The 12,399-nt window shown below is 56.2% G+C and overlaps 3 protein-coding genes across 3 annotated transcripts; 1 reads left to right on the top strand and 2 right to left on the bottom strand.

Annotated features, from left to right (window-relative positions):
- Positions 1-70: 70 nt before the first annotated feature.
- VDAG_08968 (vacuolar protein-sorting protein BRO1) lies at positions 71-3,052 on the top strand (the record flags this gene model as incomplete). The annotated part of the gene is made up of 4 exons (XM_009656771.1): positions 71-138; positions 195-624; positions 676-1,827; positions 1,877-3,052. 4 exons carry the CDS (start codon positions 71-73, stop codon positions 3,050-3,052), a joined length of 2,826 nt encoding a protein of 941 aa, XP_009655066.1.
- An 804-nt stretch (positions 3,053-3,856) lies between these two features.
- Positions 3,857-5,787, bottom strand: VDAG_08967 (chaperone protein dnaJ; the record flags this gene model as incomplete). Its single annotated transcript, XM_009656770.1, has 3 exons — positions 5,454-5,787; positions 4,135-5,381; positions 3,857-4,079 (listed from the first exon to the last, which is right to left on the bottom strand). The coding sequence occupies exons 1-3, from the start codon at positions 5,649-5,651 to the stop codon at positions 3,857-3,859; spliced, it is 1,668 nt and encodes a 555-aa protein (XP_009655065.1). The 5' UTR covers positions 5,652-5,787.
- A 784-nt stretch (positions 5,788-6,571) lies between these two features.
- Positions 6,572-7,177, bottom strand: VDAG_08966 (uncharacterized protein; the record flags this gene model as incomplete). The annotated part of the gene is made up of 2 exons (XM_009656769.1): positions 6,572-6,904; positions 6,968-7,177. The coding sequence occupies 2 exons, from the start codon at positions 7,175-7,177 to the stop codon at positions 6,572-6,574; spliced, it is 543 nt and encodes a 180-aa protein (XP_009655064.1).
- Positions 7,178-12,399: the final 5,222 nt, after the last annotated feature.

Below are 12,399 nucleotides of genomic sequence, written 5' to 3'. Positions count from 1 at the left end.
ATCGCTACAGACACGAATATCGGGATGCTGTATATACAGATACTCCGGTAGAGACATGTTATACAGCTATATGGACATCTGGAGATCATGGCTAGAGATTTCAGTTGTAGATCTACACATCAAGATTTATATCTACATGTTGAATGCATCCATCTCTCTTCTTGAATGACGCCGTGCTGACATGGCGCCACCAGGTATGACGCCTTCACCCATAAGCTGACGTCGCAATACTCTCTCGCCTTTGAGAAAGCTTCTATCATCTTCAATATCTCTGCTGTTCTCTCGTGCTATGCTGCCCATCAATCGAGAGCCGACGAATCCGGCCTCAAGACGGCGTACCACAACTTTCAGGCCTCTGCAGGCATGTTCACCTACATCAACGAGAACTTTCTACACGCCCCCTCCTCCGACCTGAGCCGGGAAACTGTCAAGACGTTGATCAGTATCAACCTGGCGCAAGCGCAAGAGGTGTTCCTCGAGAAGCAGGTGGCGGACCAGAAGAAGATTGCCCTGCTGGCCAAGCTTGCGAGCCAGGCGGCTTCTCTGTACAAGGAGGCAGTAGAGGGCGCCCAGGAGAATGTCAATAAAGGCATTTTCGAGAGGGTCTGGCTCCTGATGGTCCAGGTATGAATGTATAGTACTCCCATCCATCGTTGACTCTGCTGACACGAGAAGGTCAAATCGAATCTTCTAAGCTCCATGGCCCAGTACTACCAAGCACTCACCGATGCCGAGACTGGCCAATACGGAACTGCAATAGCACGTCTGCAACTTGCCGAGACCCAAGCCAAGGATGCCGATAGATCAGCGAGCAACTTCCCTAGCAACTGCCCGCCAAGCTCCAACTTGACGTCGGATACCGGCGGCATCTTGGCCGAATCGACAAAACGCCACGTCGCCACGGTGCAGGAAAAGCTTAGAGAGCTAATCAAGGACAACGACTACATCTACCACCACACCGTCCCTGCGGAGGCAAGCCTCGCCCCTGTCGGGAAGCTGCCAGCTGCCAAGCCGATTCCCGTGAGCGAACTCTACGCTGGCCAGGACATTCAGCGCATCACGGGCCCGGACCTGTTCTCCAAAATCGTGCCTTTCGCTGTCACGGAGATGGCCAGTCTGTACGATGAGGAAAAAGCAAAGCTCATTCGAGCCGAGTCCGAAAAGGTTGACATTGCAAACGACGAAATGGCCGCAAGCTTAGACTACTTGAGGTTACCTGGCGCGCTTCAGGTTCTCAAGGGCGGGTTTGACCAGGACGTCCTCCCAGACGAAGACTTCAGGCAATGGTGTGAGGATGTTGCCAATCACGAAAGTCCCACGTCGATATTTGAGCTACTTCGCTCAGAGAAGGAAACCATCGTGTCCCTGCTTGAGAGGAACACGAAACAGCTCGACATGGAGGAGGTTGTGTGTGAAAAAATGAGGTCCAAGTACGAGAATGAATGGTCGCAGCAGCCGAGCTCCCGCCTTACCTCAACTCTCAGAGGCGATATTCGCAATTACCGCGAGGCACTCGAAGAGGCTTCCCGAAGCGACAATCAGCTGTCCATCAAGCTGAGACAGAATGAGGTTGATTTTGAGGAGATGCGTCAAGCATCGCGGAACGGTGAGGTGGATGCACTATTTCGGCGGGCTGTGAACAAGGCGCGTTCCAAGTCTAGCAGCGCCGTCAGTCCCATGGGGAACGAGCCGAACCTCCTGGACGCCGATTTTGACGAAGGGGGCCCCTCTGTCGTTGAACAGATCAAACTGGTGGAAGAGGTCATGAAGAAACTGAATCTCGTCAAGAGGGAACGAAATCAAACCCTGAAGGATCTCAAGGAACAGGTTTGTCACGAAAAGTGTATACACTGCCACAGAGCTAACATCGCATCAGGTCCACAACGACGACATTTCTGAAATTCTCATCCTCAACAAGAAGAATATTGCCAACTATGAGCAACAGCTCTTCCAATCGGAGCTCGAAAAGTTTCGCCCTCTGCAGAACCGACTGCTTCAGGCAAACCAAAAACAATCAGCCTTCATGAAGGAACTCAACTCGTCTTTCAATACTCTACTCCAAGACAAGCGGGTTCGATCTGAACAGAGCAAGTACGAGGTAATCCAAAGGCAAAGAGCATCGGCTATCAACAGGTACAAGCGTGCATACCAGGAATTCCTCGACCTGTCGGCCGGCCTTCAGGGCGCGAAGCGCTGGTACGCCGAGATGAAAGAGACGGTTCAAAGCTTGGAAAAGAACGTCGAGACGTTTGTCAACAACCGCCGATCCGAGGGTGCACAACTTCTCAACCAGATCGAACAAGACAAGTCGACTCGCAAAGACTCGCATGCTGAGACTGAGCGCGAGCGCCTGAGAGGGTTGATGGAGCGCATGTCGATGGACCCCAATAGCTCTGGGCAGAAGCCACCTTCCAACAGGCCAATACCCAGCCCATTGAACTTCACTCAGCCGAACTCTTCTTCCAACTCGGTACCTCGATACCCACAGGCCAATTTCCAAGGCCAATACCAGGTCCCTCAGTCGCCTCCCCCTACGCAGAGGAGCATGCAACAGCAGCAGTATCCCAGCTTCGCGGCACCCCCCAATACGCAATCTTTCACGCCGCAGTCTGCGAACACATACGGCCAGCCTGCCTACAACCCAAGCCAATACGGCCGCACACCGGGGCCTACGTCTCCACCCCCGCACCAGTCGACCTTCGGCCCCACAGTACTCCGGGGACCCGCGTCACCACCGCCAACTCAGACATCCTTCGGGCAAAGTCAGCAACCGTACGGCGGCTGGTCAAGCGGCCAACAACCACAGCAGCATAGCCACTCGCACAGCCTTTCCCAAGGCCAGATGCCGCCCGGCTTTGTGCCGCCGCCTCCTCCCCCGGGCCCTCCTCCCCTGGGACCCCAGCAGACCTTTTACGGACAGCAGCAGCAGCAGCAGCAAAACAACCCGTCGAGCGCATACCCGAACAGCGCTTACCCACAGAGCGGACATCCATCGAGCGCACAGCCGGGACAGGGTAACGACCCATGGGCGGGGCTGAACGCGTGGAAATAGTTGTAGAAGAATGGGTTGGGGCGTGGATTGGGGGTAAAAGATGGGTGTGGAAATTAGGAGGACTCTGCATGTGTCGGGCGTCATGGGGCGTTTGACATCTAGACGATACATATACACATGGAGTATCAATGGACAGCCAAGAGGATAAACGCAACGTAACGGTCGTGCTCTCCCTGTTTGTGCGAGTGACGGAGTCAAAGCTAGCAGCCATAATTGAGCTTGACGTCGATTCTAGCATGTTGACCGTGCATCCAAGATCGTGGACGTAGCAACGGTGTTGCATTCTCTTCGGTTCACCTCAAAATCGGCAACAACGGGTCGAAGTACTACTACGCCATCGCCCGCTGTGCCTCAGTGCCATCATCTCATCACACTGCGTAGCACTCTGCAAATCGTCACACAGATTTAACAGTTTTACAATGAGGTGTGAGTAGCCTCCGCAAGAGCAGCCCCGCCAGCTCCCAGACTGTCGGCGCCGTCCCCGTCTATGTCTCTATGGTACAAAGATCAAGAAGGAAAGATAAAAACCCTGGTATACAATTGCTCGCGGCCCTCTCGTCCAGGCGCAGCTCTTTTGGTGGGTGTCGGTAGGGGGAGTTTGTGTGTGTTCCTGATTCTTGTTCTCGGGCTTCTCGAACCGCGCGAAACGACGGACCCTGTCGGTGGTACGGCACCGTGGTGCGTTGGTCCCACCTTTCCATGTGTTGGAATAGGTTTCTCATTTTGGGTGGGGAGCTTGGTCGTTGAGCCGGAGGTCAACCGGCAATATGGTACATTGTCTTGTTATAAATTTCGGCAAGTGCTTCAGGGCGAGTCTGGCTTCTTCGGGGGTTCGTCCTTCTTCTCGGCCGGCTTCTCGGTGGGCTTCTCGGCCGGCTTGTCAGTCGAGCTGCCGGTGCCGGTGCCGCTGCCGCTGGCGTCGGTTTCGGACTTGTTGTGTGCCGGGTGGTTCGTGAGAGTGTGCCACATGGACTTGAGGAAGCCCTCGTTCTTGTGCGAGTCGGAGGCGTCAGGGTCAACGGTCGATCTGTGTCATGTCAGTGATTGCCTTCGTGTGAGTGCCGATGAGCACCGCGACTTACCCAGTCGGCGAGACATTCATGATACGCTTGGCCGTCTTGTCGCCCATCTCGTTGGCCAGCATTTCAATCAGCGTGCGCTGGTTGGCACTGAGATACTTGGGCATGCTGACACGGAACTCGACCTTGAGATCGCCCGATCCGCCACGACCACTGAGCTTCTTCATGCCCATGCCTGACAGCGTCAGGCGATCGCCCGTGCTTGTGCCGGTGGCCACCTTGACGTTGACCTGGCCTGTCAATGTCGGTATCGTGACTTCGCCGCCGAGCATGGCCGTCGTGATGGGCAAATTGGCCGTGTACAGAATGTCGGAGCCAGCGCGACGGAACTTGGGGTCTGATGCGACGCGCACAAAGACATATAGGTCGCCCTTTTGCGCGCGCACGTTGGGGTCCGCAGCCTTTCCGGTCACGGGCGCATCGCCACTACCGTCGACGCGGAGGCGCATGCCGTCTTCAATACCAGCGGGAATATCGACAGTGATCGTCTTGCGCTCGCGAACGACACCGTTGCCAGAGCAGGGTTTGCACTCGCCGCCGCGGGGCACCGTAGAGCCCGTGCCGCCGCAGGAGCCGCACGTCGAGGCCATCTGGAAGCCGCCGTTCATTGTGTGCACGCGGGTGCCGGTGCCGTGACATGTCTTGCACTCGGTGCGCTTCGTGCCAGCCTTGAGACCGCTGCCAGAGCAGGTGCCGCAGGTGGACAGAGGCGTGATGTGGAGAGTCTTGGCGACACCCTTGGCGGCCTCCATGAAGGAGATGCTGGCGTGCACCTCGATGTTGTCGCCGACAAGCACCTCCTCGCGGAACGGGTTGCGTCCACCGCGTCCGCGACCACCACCAAAGGGTCCGCCCTGACCGCCCGTGAAAGCCGAAAAGATGTCGTCAAAGTTGAAGCCTCCGCCGAACCCGCCGCCGGCCTGGCCTCCAAAGCCGTGGAAGGGATTACCGCCGCCAAAGGGGTCGCCTCCGCCAAAGCCACCGGGTCCACCTCCACCACTGGGATCGAAGCCGGCGGCGCCGAACTGGTCATACTGTTGCTTCTTCGCAGGATCGGAGAGAATCTCGTAGGCGGACTGGATCTCGCCGAATGTTTCCTTGGCCGAGGCGTCCTTGTTGGTGTCGGGATGATACTTCTTTGCGAGGCCGTAGTAGGCCTTCTTAATCTCGGAAGCCGAAGCTGATTTGCCGACTCCTAGTGCTTTGTACGGGTCTTTCGTTGCGAGGTTGGTTGGCGATGCATGGAAAGCCTGGGACGTGGCAGTCAGCGGACGACACTTTTTTTTTTTAAAGGTTGAGGCAGGGAAGGCGACGGTACATACTCGTTTCGAAGATGGGGCCGAGCTGTTCGCAGGTGACAGGTATCGAACAGACGGCCTGGAAGAAGCTGCAAAAGCTGCGGTGTGAATCTGCGCATGTTTACAGAGAGGTTCCCCCAACTTGGGTCGTCGACAAGCTCGGACGGGAAGCAGACGGCTCGGGGCCGCTGCAGCCTTGGTTAACAGACTACTTGTGTTCATGTCGAACGCCTGTTAGTCAGAATAGCATTGAAAAAATAGGCACGGCGACAGATGCGCAGATCTAACAAAACGAGTGTGTAGTGATATGCAGAGTATGCCGTTGGTGGGATGGTGCGAAGCGTGTCGTGACCGCGTTGATAGAAGAGTCGAGGAAATTCTGTCGAGTTCGAAAGTTGAGCCGAGTTGAGGTCCCATACACTCCTGACGACCCTCTGGGTGCACCTGCCGCCTGTGCACAGATGCGAAGGTGCCGCCAGACGACATCGCAACTTTTTCTTTGCCGGCCTTAAGCCGAGGGTGGATACCTTAGGCCAGAATGACGAGCGGCAATTGGCGGGCTGGAGGGGCAGGTTCGCGTCAGCGGTATCCCACGGCGTTGCAGTGGTTCGCAGGCCGCTGTGGCATGTCCGGTACCTAGACTCTCACCTTGGGCTCGTGGGGGAGGTAGGTACCTGCCCAGGACCCACGCGCGAGGGGCGGCATGGTCGTAGCTATGACGCGCCATGCCCGCTAAATGCAGGGTCAGGAGGTCGAGCCTGAGGTCACCAGCCAACTCTAGCCGAAATGGCTGAGAAATCCAAGCCATGCGAGCCAGAAAATCGACGCAGGAGATGTTAAGATGTCTTCAATTGCGGAGATTATAGTATAAAAAAAACCCCTGTAAATGTCCCCAAACGCCCGTGATATCAAAGAAGATTCATACGCAGACATGATCGCTGCAATTCATGTCGACCTGCCATGTCTGTGCCGTTGCTGTGCCGTGCCGAGATGGGCTTCGAAACCAAAACGCCGACGGCATCATGAAGGGGCAAAGAGTGCACATGACAAGCTCTTTGTCCGCAATGCCTCCCACGCTCCCTTTCTGCCAATAACCTGAGGGGTATCATCCAGATGCTCTTTCAAACACATGTGCCATGCCTTCACTTTTCGACATCCAGTGCTGGGGGTGGCCTTCGCTGCTTGTCTGCCCGGGTCAAGCTTTGGCTGTGTACTCTGTGGATGAAGTCCACAATGGCGTCGTTCTCCTGGATGCCCGCACCATTGAAATGCTTGCGCACCGCCAATGCCAGCTGCTCTTTGCTCTGCCGCCTGTCTTGCCTTCTGCGGGCCATTGTCGGAGAGTGGAGGCCGATGCAGCCCGGTTGTGACAGGATCATGTGTCGGTAGGAACTGGAGAAGGACGTAGGTGTGTCGAGTCGGTGTTCGCGACGGTAGGCATGCAGCATGTCGCGGTCGAAGGATTTCCAAGAGATCTGACAGAAGAGCGAGTGTTAGCAGGGCTGGAAGCACAGAGGGGCGGAGAGTTATTTGCGTACGCTCGGCGGGGTTGCCTCCTCTTTTGCAGTCGTTGTTTTGGAGGCACTGGCGTTGGTGACCTCGCGGAGCTGGGAACCACCTGTAGCACTCGCTACTCGTCGCATCTTGCCGTTCGTGAGGTGGCTGCCGTGTCCGTTCTTCTCTTTGGCACCTGCAGAGTCTCCTTTGCCGTCATCATGGCCGCCCTTGGCAGTTTTCGCTGGGGGCATGGTCGTGGTAGTGGTCGAAGCGAGCGACGATCCACGCTCTTGTGGGAGGGGAGGGCAAAGTAGGGAAGCGCAGTGTGGGACGGGCGTGCGACTGGCGAGCAAGAAATCCGAATGCTTGAGGAGCCGTGGACAGTTCGTATGGGCAGGATTTCGACCCAAGGAGCAGAGTTGAGGAGGCAGTTAAAGGAGGAGAAGGTGGGCAGGCCCGGTAGCGCAAGGACGAGATCAGGGACTGAAGGCCCTGACTTTTCGCGCCGGCGCAGGACACGGCAATCTGCTTAGCCAGGAGACCAGACCAGGCCAGGGACCTCGCACCTCACTGGGCTGACTCGACGTCAGTCTCGGTTCAATTGTCCACGGCAAAGCGGTTCGTCTCCTTCTTCGGGAAGGTGGTCCCCTGTTTGCGGGGGGACCTTCTGCCTGGCTGCCTGCCTGGCGGCTGCTTCCTCGCCCATGCAAGCTCTTTGTCACCAACGTTGTAGGTGCCACAGCACTGAGGAGGGGCCCGGACAGCAGGTGCCTATGTTGCCGTACACTTTCCCATCCGTCGTGACATCCAAATTGGCATCCGCCAATTCCATAATTTCTCCAGTTCCTTACTCTGTCGTCAGTCACAGCTCTCTTTATTTGTGCATGAGCAGGCCGCATCACCCACAGGTCAACTCAATCCGACGAAGCTGCTGCTCGGCCCTCCACTCACAAAAATAAGGCTGCATCGTCCAGCGTCCTTCCACGAGCGAGCTCATGGCTTTTTGCACCTGCGGTTGTGGCGCCGGCACGAACGGTTCCTCGTGTCAGTCGAGGCCGATCAATAGAACCCTCGCAAGACCACGCCATCTCTTGAACATCGTTCCTCTAGCGCGGCTGAAAGGCTTTTCGGATTATTGAGTTGTCGCCTTCGCTGTCTTCAGGCTTTGCTATGGCTGGATCTTCAACACGTTGATAGAAATGACACGCTTCATTCATGGTCAATGGCTGTTACGGTACATTGGGCCGACACGAACTCCAGAGTAACGACCAGCCGACTCGTCTGTTAAGGTAACAGTGCGAATAATACATTACAACCTGGCAATCAGCATGACCAGCAGCTGCAGCTCGATGGAGCACCATGCAGTGTCCGGCACCGCGCAACCCCTACCAACACCAAAGCAACGCGCGTTGGATCTATCCATCCGTTCGTTATTATGCAGGTCACCTGCAATGTTGGCTCAGCCATCACTCAATTTCCCCCCACCGGTGCCTCCGACGACTGACATGTCACTTATTCTGCGAAAATGTAGCGCAGGCTTCTTGATTATCGAGTAACGAGCGAATCTCGACCCTTTCGATCCCACCAGCCGCCGGCCTCAATCGAACCAATCCCCCGAGCAGTCTCGAGCATTTTTTGGCCAGCACGACGGGTAGAACCGTGGCCGTGGCTTTTACGCCCTACGCAACTCAGCTACCTCTCGTGTTCCTCTCTTGTCGAGGCAGAACACAGGCTCGGCTCACTGAAAGTCGCTTCGGTCCCGCTTCGCATCAAGGGGCGTCAGGCTGCAGCGTCCACCGAGAGCCCGCCAAAAGCCTCCCGCCGAACCTGTGCACAATTGCAGTTGAGGAGTATGACAACCCAGATCAAGCACGACAATTGTGCGATGAGTCGAAGCCAGCTCACCTTTTCCTGGCGTCCATGTCGACTTCCAATCCATCTTAAATTGTCTTCGTCTTGTTCAACGACTGGCTGGCCCGACAGCTTGGGTCGTCGTTATTCCACGTAATGATCTGGATGGCCACCCACGCTTTCAATCCGCCGCATCCCACGCCCACGGCCTGGTGGATCAAACCCCCAAACTTTCTTTGGACGCCTCGACTTGACTTCTTCAGACAAGTTGCCCAAACGGTTTGAGCTCATCCCTCGATTGAATCTAGTTCCTCACCGGGCTGGTGTCCCCCTCGCAGCGCCGAGTCCCGGGTCCCAAGCCATGTCGGATCGCCCAGCTCGTGCGATCAGCGCCCCTTTTGCCAGCGCTCCCGCCTGTTGATGCCGCTAGAGATTGGTGGCGGCTGGCCTTGTTGCTTTTCGGTCAGGAAAGGAGGCCGGCCTGACAAATCACAACGGAGTGCACTGGTCAGGTGTCCCCCACCCGTGCCAGTTGATCAGGCAGCGCTTCATCACAACTTCGATATTCGTCGTACGCTATCTTGGTTACTGTGATCGGTTGCTCATAGCCTTCCTCTGGTTCGTGCTGCCCGTGACGGAAATAGGACCTTTTATTCCGTTCTGTCTTCTTCCTGGTTTGATGTCGATCCTCTAGGAGCTGCATTATCGCATCCACGTCACAGAATGTCTGTGTTCGGTGTTGCCAGTATCGCGGAGCCTAGGCCATGTACCTTCTAGCAGTCCCGAGATGTCTTCCAAGCAGCTCTTTCGCTCTGATCGCAGGATTTGGTCCAGATATGCATCTTCAACCCACTGGCCAGCAGCTTGGGATGTTCCTTGCTACAGCTGCACAAGTTTCTGTCGGGCTCGCCGTAGATATTAACATGACCAGCGTCCCGTTCGTTCCGCGGACGACTTTTCGTTCTGCCTATGACGACAAGCTAGACTAGGGACCTTACCTATTGACAGCCATACTGTGGTCAGACTCCAGCGTTGACCTGCACGTGAGCACGTCTTCATGTGAACCACCGAGTCACAGCATGCTTCGCAATCTTCTCGAATCGACGGCAGATCGCTTGAATTTGTTAGCAAAAGCAAAGACAAGAAAAGCACCGTGGTATTCACGACCCGTCGCGTGTATGCGACCCCCTTCCCGAATATTTGGAAACCCTAGGCGAGCTACAATGCGGTAAATCGCTAGCACTCTTCTGGCGGTCTTCTGCCGCCCACACGGAGATGCGTTAATCAGGCTATGCCGGAAAAGTACCTCAGTTTGAGCGCTGCGTATCGAGCGCTTCGTGTTAACCAAACAGGGCTGTTACGGAGGGCAGCCTTTTCCGAGGCTTCACCCTGCACACTATATTGGCCTGGACCCGAAGATCGACATTTTCTCGAAATCATCGTTGGGGGTCCGGCCAAACCCGCAGGCTCTGGACACCGGAAACTTCAGTATCCAAATCGACGACATGTTGATAACCGCCTTGACAGGTCGACGGTCAATGACGGCTCCTGGGATGCCGTTCGGGGCGGTAAGACTAAAGACGGCTACAGTGACCTTGGTAGCCCATTAGGCGGATCTACGTCGCCTGTATCAAGGCTTGCCGAGATAAGCGTTTCCTTGGCTCGTCCAGGCCAGGGAAGCTCACGGGCTTGTGCCCTCGTCCATGTCACGGCCATATATCCTCTGCTTCGGGGTACTGTATATGTATTGCTCGAGCGTTCTAAGACCATGCCCTGGGTCATAAGGGACACCTGCACGCCTCGATTGACGACGAGACATGGAGGGATGGACACTAGACCCCCTCTCTTCCTCTTCCTCGCGACCGATGGATGATCACTTGTCGCTGAAGCTTGATCTAGTGGTTGGTGATTGGGGGAACTAGCATGGTCCCACCACACACCCTCTCTTTCTTCAAGACGACAGAATCCCGCTGTTGAGAAGAACCCCTGATCCATGCTCGCCAGCCCACGCCAGTCATCGGGCATGGGGGTGCGACCGACCAAGCTAAGGTAGCGAATGGTCCGTGTGCCCATTCAAGGGACCATCTATTTGGGGGGATCGTCGAGACACACCCAGAGCTCACTCATAGTACCTAGATCAGTGCGCGTACCCAAAAGCAGCAACGCAACGGGTGAAGACTCTCTGAGAAGAGCTCGAAGAGGAAACCCCCACGCTGACGCAATGCATAGTGATCTTTTTTTTTGTTTCCTTGGGGACGAAGAGCTGTAAAGTTGGCCCCCTTAGAACAGTTCCGGTCTCGCATCGCGAGAAAAGAAGCAAGACATGGATGGAGTCTGGCGAGCATGCAGTCTCACAGTCAGGGCGGGTCAGTGCTTTTCGGACTCGTCTGTTTGGCAGAAAGATCTGGTCTGTGCAGAGGAAGAGGGCTGATACCAGGATGTAGACTGTATGGCCTGGTCATAGAATTATCCAATATCAACCATGCCGCCACTCACTCGCACAGCACTCACCTGTAAGCAATTGCTGTGTCGAGCGGGCGTGCGAAGCGAAAGGACAGGGCCTGGTAGCATACTTCCTGTGGCAGCTACTGCGCATATTAGAAGATGGCAATACTATTTACTAGTCTTTCCACTATTTAACACGCGGAAAGGGGTGCCTCGTCGTCCCGCGACGGACAAATGTAGGATACAGTACCGTCCCGTCGGGCAATCGGCGACTATCGAAAGACGCAGCCGGCAGGCGCTCACCATCGGGCAGCACAAACAGGGCGGGCCCGTTCTCGGCAAGGACATTCGATGATGGTGGTGGGTGGGCCAGCGACGGCGTGGGCGACGAGCCGGGGACATCCCATCATGGCATGTTGGATCCCTGGATGTCTTGCGACGGATGGAGTCGTTGTTGGTCCACACGACCAACCTATGCGCTGTCGTTGAATTGGTGTTTGGAATTGGTCGAGGAAACCGATGGAGGGCGATGTCCCCTTTTTCGTCCAGGACACGCGAGGCTGGAGGGGCATGCGAGCGACAGCAACTGGTCGAAGGAGCTTGCCTCTTCGGCGATCCTAGACATGCTGACCTGGCCTACCTGTCTCATTTCGAGCCAAGGTCGCAAGGGCGACGAGTCGGGGCTGGGCGGCATCCAGATGGGAAGTCGGGGCCAAGATGGGCAGGACAGGCGAGCAATAACCTACAGTACGTAACCATGGCTCCTCCCTCGTCCCCTGTACCCCAGCCCGTAAGCCCCAGCACAGCTAGGGCAATCAAGGCAAGAAACCGGCCAGCCAGGGCCCCTGGAGCAAGGCACGACCCAGCAAGGCACGACCCAGCAAGGCACGACCCAGCAGGCCAGCAAGCCAGCACGGGCGGGAGTAACTGCCCAACTGTCGAGGATGTACCCATCCAACCATCGTGCTGTAGAAGTACAGGCATCTTTGGTAGAGAGGTATCTCAGTGGGTGGGGCCCCCCCCCCCTTTTCCCTTTTTTTTTTTTTTTTTTTTGCCCTCGTTGTTGGGCCCCCAAATGCCCCCTTTTTTCGGGGGCCGGGGGGGCCCCTCGCCCCCCCCCCCCCCCCCCCCCTGGAGCAGATACAACAGCGCTACTCTTTCTCGACCATGCATCGGT

The sequence above is a fragment of the Verticillium dahliae genome, genomic scaffold, assembly GCF_000150675.1.
Source record: "Verticillium dahliae VdLs.17 supercont1.24 genomic scaffold, whole genome shotgun sequence".
Classification (NCBI taxonomy): domain Eukaryota; kingdom Fungi; phylum Ascomycota; class Sordariomycetes; order Glomerellales; family Plectosphaerellaceae; genus Verticillium; species Verticillium dahliae.
The sequence above is the reverse complement of the archived record's forward strand: the minus strand, read 5'-3'. Positions and strand labels throughout refer to the sequence as shown.